The sequence below is a fragment of the Alexandromys fortis genome, unplaced genomic scaffold (genome assembly GCF_014885135.2).
Source record: "Alexandromys fortis isolate MF-2015 unplaced genomic scaffold, M_Fortis_MF-2015_v1.1 scaffold_51, whole genome shotgun sequence".
Classification (NCBI taxonomy): Eukaryota; Metazoa; Chordata; class Mammalia; order Rodentia; family Cricetidae; genus Alexandromys; species Alexandromys fortis.
Genome location: NW_026067925.1, coordinates 7,921,791 through 7,936,090, shown reverse-complemented (window position 1 = coordinate 7,936,090; position 14,300 = coordinate 7,921,791). Strand labels below are relative to the sequence as shown.

The following is a 14,300-nucleotide window of genomic DNA, read 5'->3' as shown; positions in this document are numbered from 1 at the left end:
ATTCATTGCTAAGAACTTAGCTCACTCCAGGCACTTTAAGTGTGTAGTCCCTATTAAGTTCCTTGCTATATGTGATTGGGTGTTTTTCTACCCCACATCTTTCCAGGGAGGAACTGGCCCTTTAAGATTTGATAGCGCAAGTCCTGCAAATGCAGGGGCTTGCCTAGGCTCACACAACCGGTGAACCCTGAAGTCAGCAGTAACATTCAGCAGGCTGACCCTTTAGCCAACACTCATAACTATCGCCTCACTCTGCCTTTCTGGGCTTTTCCAGCAAGTCACTGTAAAATAAGCCTATTTCAGTTGGTTATTTTCAAAATAAGGCTCCCAGTAGGGGAACCTTTCCCTATAGTACGGAATACTCTGGTGTGGTGAGCAACAATGCCATCGCGGTAAGGAAGAAGCCTTTCCTGAGCCTGTCCTAGGAGCCCTGGCAGGAAACTACCCTTGGTACTGAGGGTACACAGATGGGCTCAAGGGCTACCGGGTTGGGCATGGTGCCCGGGAGGCACATGATAGGCCCGTGGGGAGCCATCAGTCAGACAAAGAACACCTGAGCCTGAGGCACTCTCTACCAGGCTTCTGCCCTTTCTCCCTGGTCCTCAGAGGCTGGGGAGCCAGCTCAGCTGAGCCACCCTTCCGTTGTTAAGAGGCCACCTGAATAAACCAAGCATGGCTCCTTAAGATCTCTTGAGAAAGGACTCTTCAGAACCCCCAGGTCTTTCTAATATCAGTGCTGGGTGCCCCCGGGGCCAAGGCTGTTCCTGGAAGTACAAAGATCTCCACAGCAGCTCTGGGCCTGTTCCGTGGCATCAGCCATTTTCTGTCAGATGTCTGGGTGTCAGCTGTCCCTCACTTGCTTGACTGTTACATCACCTTCTCTACAGCCAGAAAGATGCCACTGGGGGACATCTTCGTAAAGCAGAATCTCAACAGGTGCTTGTGACGTTTTATTTTTTGTATTTGAAAAAAAGAGAGAGAGAGAAACACCAGCAGTTCAGCCACGATAAAGACAATTTTTTTCATTTTGTTTGTCCACATGCATAAATATTTTAAAATAACCTCCCCACACAAATATGCGTACTATTTTTTTGTGATCTCGCTTTGAAGAACTTCCCCATCTCTTTGTGTAGCCACTACCAGACTTTTCCTGGCTGCGTAAAACTCCGACATGTGGATGAACCCGAGCCTCAGGCTTCACGAAACTGACATGGTGAACTTAGCAGTTACGGTATAATTTTTTAAAGGGGCTGGGAAGATGGCTCCGTGGGTAAAATGCTTGTTGAGCAAGCATGAGGACCTGTGTTTGTCCCCTCAATGTCACACTCGCAGAAAGGCCAGGCGCGGCAGTCCACACCTTTGTCCCTCATGTTGGACAAACACAGATGGATTCTGGGGGCTACTAGCTAACCAGCCTGGCTGAAACAGTGGGCTATTCAGTAAGAGGCTCCGGCTCCAAAGAGAGGCTACTGAGTGACAGCAGGGGACATTCAAAGTCATCCTCCAGCCACGTGCCTGCACAAACACGCGAGCTCATGCCATCACACCTACCCAGGCAATTGCCATGCAAAACATAAGTTAAAAAAATAGAATGAATAACTGTCATCAGCTACCGTGATTTCAATTCCAGGCGTCTCTGCTTTCAATTTCACTTTCATATTTATAGCTAATATGCTCCCTTGCCAAGGTTCTGCTCCAGTCCAGGCTACTAAGGAGGCCTGCTCCCCGCCAGTCTCTTCCAACGGCCCTCACACATCAGTCTTAGTTTGCATTCTGAACGTGTCATGCGTTCCTGTACCTTCCAGTTGCAGCGGACCCCGAGCATTGCCTTCCATCGGTGAGGAAACTTGACATCTCACTGCCCATCTGTGGGGTTTGGACCCTGGCATTCAGTGCCAGATTCCTGCTGTGCCTGCTCACAGTGCCATCCTGCCTCCCCTGCCTCCAGCAACAGGTTCTACAGCACTGAATTCTGTGGGCTTGATCTCTTGGTACCTGGTGAGACTCGATCCTGGCCTTCCATGGTGGCATCCATAGCTTTGCCCTTTTCTTGGTCTCCAGCCGGTGCTGTACAAATGCTGTTGAATCCATGTGGGGGCTGCCATAAACTGAGTCTGTCTTTTAGGAAGGGGCACTCCTAATTTGGGCAGCTCTAAACCGCTAACATTTGCCTCTCACGGCTCTGGCGGCTACAAGTCAGAGAGCAACCAGCTGGAGTGGCGAGGAGCTCACGAGGACCCCTTCCTGATTCTCTTCATAGAAGGGAGACTCAGAGGACACTGGGAGCTGTGTGCGTCTCTCTGTCCCCTGTGAGGGACTGGTCAGGGCCTGGTTCTCCCTTGGCACCAATCTCAGTACCTCAGCCCAATCATCCCCTAAAGGCCCCACATACTGATAATACCATCCATCTTATTGGAGATCAAAATCTCAAGAATTCATCCATGGGAAGCAACTTCACACCTGGGAGTGCAGCTTCCAGGTCTGGTATTCAAGTCTGATATGTTCTGCGGTGACATGTGACATATCATGTATGTCAACAGTCTTCTGAGGCCTCCACTGTGATCAAAGGAAAGATTGCAGGGCACACTGGCCTTCTTTCTTCTTGGAGTGTGTGACTGCTGTTTCAGGCACCTGAAGGCAGCTCCTTCTAGTGTTCCCAGTGACCACGCACACCTGACCTTGAACTTCCCTTGGTGTTTGACAACTCTGGCTCCTGCTCACTTGCACTCAGGTGGTGGGGACCCAGGACCCCTGTTCCCTCTGGAGTTGATAAGCAAAGGGTGGCATTTCATCATTCAGGTGACTGACTGAATGGGGCTCAGCCACGTGCCGTGGGATCTCAGCTTTGTCCTGGTGTCAATGACACCATAAGGTAAAAGGCAGTTCTAGGCTCCTTTCTCGGCATCTACAGTGTCCCCTGGAGAACTGCCTCTGGGCTTCATCAGCCTCCTCCATGTCCTTGATCACAGAAAGGCTCCTGGCAGCTGGCAGCTTAGGTAGAGCCCCTTTCTGCTTTTAATCTTCAGTGCCTCTCCATCCATGGAAATGTCATCTGGCCAGGTTATAAATTCTCAGGTGATGGAGGCTGCCTCATCCTCTTCAACAAATGTCACCACTGACCCATCCCCCGCTCTGTCACCTACACAACTGTTCTCAGTGAGGCAAACAAAGTGCTTTAGGGCCTTCATACTGCTCTGGTCCTCCTTCCCATGTCCCATGCCCTCTCCTAGGTACAGTCTTTGGGGATCGAAGCCCAGGATCTGTAAAGAGACTCCAAGCATTCTGTGAGGTTAAACTGCTCACGCTAAGCATCTGGGAAACCCTCAGGGACACCTCTGCAGCTCCCCAGGTCCCCACAGTCCTTCCAGGTCCAGAGATGGAGGAGGAAGGGAGGCAGAGGGCAGAGATTTGTTAACAAGCCCAGGATAGCTGATGCAATGCCCAGGGCCATTAAAATTAATGGCCGGTTCCAGCTGACTTGGCCTCCAGCGGGACAATCAACCTCTAGTCAAGGTGGAGGCATTGAGAAGGGTGGAGGTGGGGGCTAGTCTCTTTCCACAGTCCTCCTCCTCAGAAGGAAGGTCAGTGGGAGCCACTGATTTCAGGAGGGAGCTCTGATAGGTACAATGAGATAAATGCTATCGGTAGCAAGCTGGTGTCCCCACAAATGGTGTGATATATTTATGAAGACATCTGAGCTTTTTGCAAAGTCGAAAGCTACCCATTGACCCTTCCTACCACTGGTCCAGGGTGTAGGTATCAAATGAATGGGTGAATTTGTTCTGAAGAACTTTGAGGGTGTCAAAGATGACGAAAACATGAGACCCGCCCGTTCTTTCCTCACGATACACACACTGGCTATGACATAGACTTGCAAATTCCTTGCCAGCCAGGATGTGAAACTATGGCCCCACACTGGGTCTGTGAGATGCTCTTGGATGAACAACTTAATACAGTTCCATAGGAGAGACATAGCTGTCCTGTAGGCTGGTGCTGGCCTTGAAACCCAGGGTCTTAACCATTGGTAGCATTCCACTACCAAGCCACATGGCAACACCAATTGGGTCCTCCAAATCTACCTCTCTGCCCTGCCTAGCACAGCTTTATTATAAGACTGCTCAAGGGTGACTTGTTGACAAGCCAGCCGGCTGAGGCTAGAGACTGAGCTGTTTACTTTCAGGGCCGCACTAAACATTGTCCCCAGAGTTTTTATCCAAAAATGTTTGTGGCCTTCTAATTCTTTTTCCCTCGGGCTTCCCTTGAGAACTGGCATTTCCTAGGGTTGAGTGTGGCTTTAATGCAATATCTCTTTACCTCATTCTGCCCTGAATCAGGCTATCTTCAGTGGGGCCTGTTTCTAGGGGCATGGCTTGAATTTCCAAATGGCTGTACAGTAGGGTTGGGGCTCCCTTGTCATTGTCTTCCTGGTCCCCAAAGCTTATTTTCAGCCAGGCCCTGTAGATGGATGACTGTATTCAGTGATGAAGGCATTTAGCTGTCCTTCATTACCACCCTTACAAAGGAACAACTGCAGAGCCAGCGGTGGGGCACATCTGGGGTCAGGCCTAATTTACAGCCTAGCACCCAAGGGTGTGTGTTTTAAAGGTTTCTTTCTTTATTATGTATTTTTACTGCAGCAGTAGCAGCAGCAGCTTCACGAAGGGCAGGGGGCAGTCCTGCCCTTGTCCAAGCTCCAAGCGTCAGTACGCTCTCCTCTCACCCAAACCCATCACCTTCTACAGCTCCCATGTGATGCTCATGAAGCTGAACCCCATGAGAATGCGAAGGATGGACCTTCCCAGCCCCCAGGCTCTATTCTCGTAAGCAGAGCCACCCCCTGTCCTGGAGGGGTGACTCCATGGCTCACTTTTTACTCCTGACAGGAGTTGGGGAGGGAATGGAAGGAAGTTCTGGGAACTCTGCCCAGAGTTCCACCCCAGGCAAGCCCTTTGGGGACTTCGAAGGGGTGGGAGAAGAGGGTATAGGGCTCTTTTTCCTCCCACTGTCTGGCTCAGACCTGCATCCTGAGTTCCTTGGGGGAAGTTGGGCACAGACACCTCACAGGTGGAATGGTAACCAGAGGGCCAGTGGTAGGAAACCGGCATGGCCTGTGCCTAGTATGACTCTGTGGGAAGGACTTCCTCAGGCTGCAACTGCTGCCGAGCTCTGTCACAGCCACGGTAGGATGTGTGGAACACACACCCGTGCCTGCATGCCTGGGGCTATGGAGCCCAGACCCCACAGTTTGAGGCTATCATTTCTCTGTGCCCGCTGGTGCCATGATCACAGAAGTAGCATGCCCAGGGCACAGGTCCCAGAGCAGCCCTGCCTGCAACATGGAGAAGCTACTACACTGATCAAAAGGGCAAAACCGTGGACACGAGTTATTGATAAGATCGAGGCTCTCTTCTTTTTTGGTATGTGTGTTCATGTGTGTGTGTGTGTTTAGGTGTACACACAAATATATGTGCAGGTACTTGTGCATATGGAGGCCAGAGGGAAATGATTGGTATCCTCCATGTTCTCCATCTTAGTTTTGAAGCTGGTTTCTCGCTGAACTTGAAACTCAATATTTCTAGGCTGACTGGAGAGCTCCTGGAATCTGCTTGTCTTCCTCCTGGTCACTCCCACCTCCATCCCCTAAACTCTGGAATTGTGGGTGCTGGGAATCCAAACTCGGGTCCTCTCGCTTGCCCAGCAAATGCTCTTACCCCCTGAGCCATCTCCACCATCTGGTGGGGTAGTTTTCTGATGCTGTATCTGTGAGGCAAATCTCTGCAGCCCCGAGTGAGAATTCTCAAACCTAGCCGCCCATCTGAGTCAGCTGGGGGAATGCTTGTCTTCTGCTTATTTTTGGTCCTGAGGATGGAGCCCAGGGCTTCATGTGTGAGAGCGAGCTACACTCCAGCCTCTGTTTAGTGTTTTTAGATAAGCAAGTTCCAGCGCCGTCCTTGTGCCTTCAAGGTCTGGCGTTGGAACTCTAGAGTCCACACCTTCAGGAGCCTCCATCTACGGGTTCTCATGTGCAAACTGCTTTGGGTTCTGCCTCAGTTTCTTTTTTCTGATGCTGTAGTAATGTGCCCTGATCAAGGCAACTCGAAGGCTCACACTCCACAGGGCAGTCCATCATGGTGGTGAAGTCAGGTGTCAAGAGCTTGAGGCAACTGGCTGGCCTTGCACGTGCAGTACAAAAGCGGACTGATGAACACATGCTCAGTTACTGCTAAGCTCTTTTTCTCCGTTTTGTTCGGTCCAGGACCTTATGCTCAGGAATAGTCCCGCCCACAGTTACAATGAGTCTTCCCACATCAGCTAACATGCATGCCCGGAGACCTGCGGTCTGTCAGTTCAGCAGTTCTGACGAGAATCCATCTACTATCAGTAATGACAGATGCTTACCTTGAGCTGGGCACGATGGGGCAAGTCTGTGATCCCAGCACGTGGGAGACTGAGGCCGAGATTTCAAATTGGTAACCTGCACTATCTATATAACATACCCTGTGTGTGTGTGGTGGGGAGAAGCCCTATTATAGAGATGTTTTACTTGGCAGGAAGAGAGAAGGGAGGCCATAGCTACAGAGACAGAGGGTCACGGTGCCTTGGCAAAAGTCCACAGTGAGTGACAATGGGTGGGGTGACTCGTGGATGTATGAATACCATTATGAATGAAGCTTTTAGCTGGACACGGTAACACAGACCTGTAACTCCAGCACTTGGGAGATAGAGGGGGGGGGTGGTGGTCAGGATTTCAAGGGCAGCCTGGCTACGTGAGACTCTGTCTAAAAAGGAAAAAAAAATGCCTTCCCCATTTTGTGTGTGTTGGGGAGTTGCATGTGTACATATACATGCTTGCATGTTTGTGTGTTTGCGGAGGTGTAAGTCATGAAGCCTGCAGGCCTGAGCTTGATCCGTGGAATTCACACGGTAGGGAGAGAGTCAATTCTTGCTCTGATCTCTATACACACGCCGGGGCATGTGTGTCTCCCTCTAATAAATAAATAATTTTTTTTTTTTTAAAAAAAAGCAGCGTAGGTAGAGAGGGGGTAGCATGAGCTCAGCACACCAGTGCTGCTGTAATGGCATCTGTGTTATTTTCACTTAATATTTTCCCCACGCATTCGGGTTCCTCTCCCACCACCTTCTTACATCTGCAGGGTTCTCTTGTGTAACGCTGCCGGCTTGTGTTCATCTCCTGTTCCCCACACATGGTACTCCAGCAGCAGCGAGGATGGTGCCATGTACTTCTCGAGTCCTCCGTGTCCCTGACACTTCTCAGAGGCTGTTTCTACGTCCACCAACACCTGCTGCCAGCCTCGCTTCCTTACGGCTCCTTTTCCATCACATCCCTCTCCTGCTCACCAGTCCCTGGAGCTCTGCTCTCTGCAGGTTAGGCAGAGCCACAGCCCAGCGTTCAGAGTCCTCCACAGCGATCCAGCTAGTCCTCATTTTCACGTCAGCCCCTTATCCATGTCACCACTGCTGCCCCAGGGCTGTCTAAACTCACCTCCCTCTCCCCACTGGATAAGGTGGGTCTCATGTCCTGGTTTCTGGAACTCTGCATAGGCCCTTAATCTTCCCAGTGGAGTATGAGCGTCTGAAGCACTACAGGCTGCCAGGACAGGACTGAGTTAGTGCCCAAGACAGCTTATACAGACTTGCAAGGGGTAACCTTGTCTCATCACCCAGAAAGGAGAGTCCTCAGCCGCTGTGTGCCCCTGCTGGACCGCCCATCCTGTGGAGACAAGAGCTTGGTTTTGCAGCTTCCATAGGATTGCCATGCTCTATGCTAGGCCTGTGTGGCTGGTGCAGGGCCAGCTTCCTGGGTGTCATGCTGTACTGAGCTTCATCGTTCCTTGGCCGGGGGAGGGGGGTATTTGGAAATACAGAGCCCTGGGCACTTCAGGCATTCGGGGGTATTGGGGAGCCTGGGCACCATATCTGCTACAGAAATGCTGCAGATGGTGCTATAGGGTCTGAAGTCATTCGGTACCAGGTCTTCTGGGGCCTCCACAGACCACCTGCTGTGGGAGAGGTACCGTGCCCCTCGTTGGAGATCTGAAAGGAAAGGAGATGGGGAGAGGGGGTGGGGCCTTCACTGGGGGTAGTTGTTCAGATGAGGAGGAGCGTGGGGAGGGTCAGGAGGAGAAATCAGCGGCTAGACTCAGTCCCTCAGCCTCTATCTTAGGCATTAGGGCAAACCAGAGTAAAGTCGGTGTCCGGAAGCCAGTAGGAGCCGGTGAGCTGGAACCAGGGGTTAGATACCAAATTCAGTGAGAATGGGAAGGGGAGTTAGACACCAGGTTCAGCGGGAATGGGAAGGGGGGTTAGACACCAGGTTCAGCGGGAATGGGAAGGGGGGTTAGACACCAGGTTCAGTGGGAATGGGAAGGGGGCTTAGACACCAGGTTCAGCGGGAATGGGAAGAGGGGCTAGACACCAGGTTCAGCTGGAATGGGAAGGGGGGTTAGATACCAGGTTCAGCGGGAATGGGAAGGGGGTTAGACACCAGTTTCAGCAGGAATGCAAAGGGGGTAATAGACACCAGGTTCAGCGGGAACTGAACGAACAATCTCAGTGTTCTCAAAAGTGGGAACAGAGAGAACTGGGGTCCTGAGAATGGTCACCAGTCCATAAGGCCAATTTCTCAAATGTCTCAATTTAGATCCTGACCTTCTTTTGACGGGTCATTGACCCTTGGAGTCACTGTGGGAGTCAACTTGTGACTGTGACTTTGAGCAATGTAGTTAATTTCTGAGTCTCTTTATATAAGATAGAGTGGAAGGCTGCATACCTGCCCCCACAGACGTCTGCGTCCCAGTCCCTACACCTGTGACTATGTGAACTTACGCGATAAAAGGGGCTCTGAGACACGATGAAGCAGGAGATCTTGAGAGATGACATCATCAAGTGTGTCCCCACATAAGGCAGGCAGCAGGACCAGGGTCCAGGGATGCAGGTATCCAAGTGTGTCCCCACATAAGGCAAGAGGACCAGGGTTCAGGGATGACATCATCAAGTGTGTCCCCACATAAGGCAGGCAGCAATACCAGAGTTCAGGGATGGAGTTATCCAAGTGTGTCCCCACATACAGCAGGTAACAAGACCAGAATTCAGGGATAGAGTTATCCAAGTGTGTCCCCACATATGGCAGGCAGCAGGACCAGGGTCCAGGGATGAGAGGACAGCAGATCAAGGACAGGACACTCTGCTGCTGGCTCTGGCAATGGAGCAAGGGGCAATGAGCCATGACCATAGGCAGCTTCTAGAAGCTGGGGCAATAGGAAATGGTAGCCCATACTAGGCCTGAAGTCCCATTCAGACTGCCCTGACCTCCAAAACAGAGGAAGGATGCATTTGTGTTGTGAAAGCCTCTAAGCTTGTGGTAATTGTTGTGAGCACCTCCAGGGAGAACAAGAACTCTGCTGAGTCCTCCTGCAGGGGTGAGGATGGGTGATGGGGTGGGAGGTGGGGGAGGTGGGGGTGGGGTGAGATGGGGTGGGGGGATGTGGGGTGGGGGGAGGTAGGGTGGGGGGAGGCGGGGCTCAAAGCTCACATCAGAGAAGAGCTAAAGTCAAGTAAAACTTGATAAACAGCAGGTATCTCAAGCAGGGATAAGACAGAGGTGGAAAGAGGGAATGGAAAGGGAGGGGAGGGAAGGGGACCCCCAGGTGGCTCTTTCTGCTACACCCCACCCCTGTGGTTGGAACGGTTACGGAAACATCAGGAATGCTCTGAGACTGTCTGGCTGCAGTCCCATACTCCACCAGTCCCAGATCCCAGTCCTGTCTCCTAGCGAGCAAGCATCACGTGGGCTGAGATTACTTCCTGGTTCCCCATCTCTCTGGAATTCAACCTCTGAGGCTAACTTCTGGCTCACCCAATGACTCCTGTTTTCCAGAACCCACAGGCTTAGCACTGGGCCCTAGCGGTCCCGGTCCCGTGTCACACCTCCTCCAGGAGGTGTCCTAATCTCTTCACCTTGGAGACAGACTGTGACTAGGACCTGAGCAAGACGGAGGCCCAGAGGATAGGGTGCAGGACCTCCCGTTTCTCTCCGAGCCGTGGGGGTGGGCTGGCAACCTTGCGGACTCCCCTGAAGCTGTCCCCTCTGCCCCCTCTGGTCTCTCCCAGGTACCTTCGTCTCAGCCTTCACTGTGCTGTGTGGGGCTCGCACTGACCTCCCAGACAGGCATGTGTGCTGCGTCTTCTGGCTGAATATCGCTGCGGCCCTAATTCAGGTGCTCACGGCCATCGTTATGGTGGGCTGGATCATGAGCATTTTCTGGGGCATGGACATGGTCATCCTTGCCAGTGAGTAGCAGCTGGTGTGCTGAGGGCAGAGCGGGGTGGGGTCTGGCAGGGTGCCAGAGCTGTGGGAGGAGCCTAGGAGGGACAGGAGGCCTACACTTGGGCTAGGACCTCTCACCCCAAAGACACGGCTTCCAAGGGCGCACCTGGTCCTCTGCCCTAGTGCCATGGCCACCTTTCCAGAGCCCTCTCTATCATACCAGCCCTGCAGGGTGGGTCTCCCAGGGAGGGCCCTCTCCAGCAAAGATATCACTCCCCACCTCCATCGAGGAAGCCGTTCTCCCACTGAGCCGGGGTAAACTGGTGTATTCAGAATGAGGTCGGTCTCCAGCCCGTGGCTGTGTGCCCACATCACAGTTTCTAAAGGAAAAATAAGGCCACGCAGTCTTCACCGCAGGAAGCCGTGTAACTGTGTTGTACACACAGAGCGGAATGACTCCTCGCGGGGTTAAACTCACTCTTTGGTTGGTTGGTGCCAAGCCTTACAAGTTCTCACTGTCTTTGAAGGTGTTATTGATTCAGTTATTGTTAATACAAAGTCAGCTTAGGCACGAAAGTGTTTTTGGGGAAGTGTACGAAGTTACAACATCAAACTTACCAAAGGCAAATAATCAGTTCAAAAATAACCTGGCAGACTCTTCAATCAGACAGCACCTGTCTTGAGCAGCTGTTTCCCTGTACCTCCGTTCCTGATCCCACCTCACTGGGAGGAATAACTGGGGCCACATCTCTTCAGTCACTTGCTTTTCATACCCCGTCCCTACACGCTGCTCCTCACTGGGTGTACAGGTTGAATCGCCAGTGTGGAGGAAAGCTGTACCAGGTGAGGGCCCTAGAGGCAGGAGGAGAAGCCAAGTGACAGAGGCCAAAAAATGACTCAGAATAGTCTAGAATGGTCCAGAACCTACTTAGCCTTAGTTGGGGTTCCTTGAAAGATGCAGGAAACTCAGGCGCACACACAATGCTAGGACCAGAGTCGGTGAGTAATTAAATCTCCCCCCCCCCCCTAAAGAAGGTTCAAGGGTCAGAGCCGGGTGGGACTGACTCAGTGTGGGTGGCCAGGGTGCCAGGCTTGACAGCAAAATTTTCAGAATTCAGAGAGGAAGTCAGTGGGTTGAACTGTTAGGCTGTCCTAGAGCCAGGGGAGGAGCGCCAGGTGCCAGTGAGGGGAACATTCCTGTCTGCCTGGAAGAGCCTCAGCTCAAGGTGAACTCACCCTGCATCTGATGACTCCTAGTGAGTCTCACTTTCACTGTGGATGTCCCAGGAGCATGTGGCCACTTCCCCGGGGACATGTGGGACGTCTGCAGGCCCCAGATCCCATTCCCAGTTAGATCTAGGAAGTGCAGCTACTCTAGAAAGCCTGGGAGGCCTCTTTCTGTTATTGTAACAAACACCTGGGATAAATCAACTTATCAACAAAAACGAGTTACATCACCCTGGGTTTTAGAGAATTCAATTCAGGCTTGGTTGGCTTTATTGTTCTGAGTTGTGACCGGATAGCACTTCATGGCAGGACAAAAGCCATTCCGGGGAGGGGAGAGAAAGAGAAGAAACAAGAGTCTCCAGATACCCTTCAAGAAAATGCATCAATACCATAGACTTCCTGTTAGGGGGCCAATCTTTGCACCTGGGCCTTCAGGGGACATTCGAGGTCTGCCATGGCAGTAAGGGATACGCCAGACTCAGTCTCAATAGACGTGTGTTGATGCCAAATCTGGTTCCCAGTTTCCTGAATTCAGATGCTCTTTGGCTTCCCTCAGATTACTGCCCACCGAGCCCTTCACATGCCATGACTACCATGTCAAAAATGAGCTCAGGACCCCAAGTAATACATGTTAAACTTGAAATGTCATGAGTTGAACTACTATAAATTATCAGTCATCTGTGCTTGTCTTTGGTCCTCCTTAATCTCCAGGAACAGGGGTCTAGACCAAAGCCATAAGTTTAAGAGCACTCCTGTTAGCCCTAGATGAGACAATGTAGATCCCAAGATGTATAGATGGGGGTCCATGCTCTCCCTCCCTGCCTGTCTCTCAGGTTGCTGGCTTGGCTGGAACTCCACGAGCTGATGCAGGAGCTATAATCTGGCTGCAGGATGTACAGATATCAGTGCCCCCAGCCCAGCTCTTATTCTGGACCTGTAGGTTCCCTTGTGGGTTTGTCAGTCCCCTGGGTATCTGGGATACATTCAGAGTTTCTGTCTTGGCACCAAACTTTTTGCCATGACTTTTGGGGGGTCTTCAGAAGAAAATCAGTCCCTATCTCCTCTTCCCAGACTGGCAAATACACCCACCAATATCAATAGCCATCACCTTTTCACCTCTTCTAAATATCACACTCACCTTCAAAAGATGGATGCACCCCTCTCCTGTGATGGACTGGGGTTGCTCTGGGCAGCCATGTCTAAGGAGGTGTCTTGGGATGGCCCCTAGGAAGGGAACAACTGCAACTGACCTTGTCCCAGGAACAGTCGGGTAGAGGGTTGGTCCTTTGGCATCACTCAACATAAAAACACAGGTTGGGTTTCACATGACACCTTGGCCACAAGCGACCACAGTATCAGATGAAAGCTTCTGAGAGGAATCAGAGAGTTGGCTGAACAGAGATGCTCCATCTATGATAACAGTGAACAGCAACAGTTGTAGCAGCTTAACGGCTGGTCAGCGCTTGCCTGGTAGCTCTCTTAACTGCTCTTCCCATTGCTGCATCAACAGCTGGCGTTGATAATCATTTGTGATATCTGTCTCGGCACAAGGCTCTGGGAAGTCATTTCTAATGGATCCAAGATGACTTCCATCCTCAGGTCTTTCCCAAAGCAGTAGACTTTATAAATGCAGGTTCAGTCAGTAGACGGGACTAATCGCTTAGCCCAGACAGAGCTGGGCTGGGACCAGGGCCAGTTACTGTAGCATCTTTAGCTTGTCAGTCACACCTGCCTTCTCTGTACCTGTCCCTCTTCTAAATCACCCAGAATGTGCCCCGAGAGCATGGGCTGGGACCAGGGAATAAAGAAGAAATAAAGACAGGAAGCAAGCAGGGGCGTGGGCATAGCTGAAGGGGGCACTGGGCAGACAGGGGCAGGGCAGTGTGATACAATCGCCTGCTGAAGCTGGCTGCTGGCCACCGTGACTGGTCACTGGGAAGACTAAGCCCACCTTGGTTGAAGTCTGGCTTCACAGGTCTTTGGTAGAGTACCCCTTCACCTTACGTCCCCAGTGCTTTGGCTGCTGTGTTCAGACCGTTTCTCTTTCTCTCTCCTCTTCCTGGTGCTGCCTTGCTTCTCTGCGGCTGCAGTCTCTCAAGGTGAGTCTGTTGGTAGAGTGACATCCTCTATCCTGCACAGATATCCCTCCCTCTTAATTGGTTAACAGTTAATTGCAGTTTTAGCTTTTATTTGGGAAGGAGAGTACCTAGCATTACAGGTCCCTAACGTCTCTACCATCTCTGTCCACTCATGGCCTCACTTCTATTGCTCCTAGGCCCCTAATCATCATTGGATTGTTAGCTAAGGCTGACAGGTGGCCCACTACCTAGACAGACCCAGTTGGGACTCCGGGCCTTCCTTCTTAGACCAAGGTAAATGTCTGGCAGGGTCACAGCTTGGTCCACCCTTCCCTGCTGTCTAACCCCATCCGATGAGCAACAATTCCCTGGCATCATCAGTGCTCCCAGAGAAGGCTGTGGATACAGCCCAGGGAGAAGCACTAGTCAGTGCACATGAGGGCCTGGGTTTCATCTCTGATACTGGAAAACAAAAAAATCACACGATTAGCAACAATGTTCTGAAGACTCAGTGTGCTCCAGTCCTGTTCCTGTCCCAGCTACCCAGCTGGCTGAACATATGTCAGACAGTTGTTCCCTTCTTGGGTGGCCAACTTCCTCCCTCCGTCCCTCCGTCCCTCCGTCCCTCCCTCCCTCCCTCCCTCCCTCCCTCCCTTCCTCCCTCCCTCCCTCCCCCCTCCCTCCTCCTCACCCTCCCTCCCCCTCCC

General features: G+C 51.8%; 1 protein-coding gene across 1 annotated transcript in view; it reads left to right on the top strand.

The window, feature by feature from the left end:
• Positions 1-14,300, top strand: part of Stum (stum, mechanosensory transduction mediator homolog) — a 47,490-nt gene that overhangs the window by 32,095 nt on the left and 1,095 nt on the right. Inside the window, exon 2 of the mRNA XM_050142785.1 lies at positions 10,132-10,311. Within this exon, the coding sequence (XP_049998742.1) occupies positions 10,132-10,311 (180 nt within the window). The remainder of the gene's footprint in view (positions 1-10,131; positions 10,312-14,300) is intronic.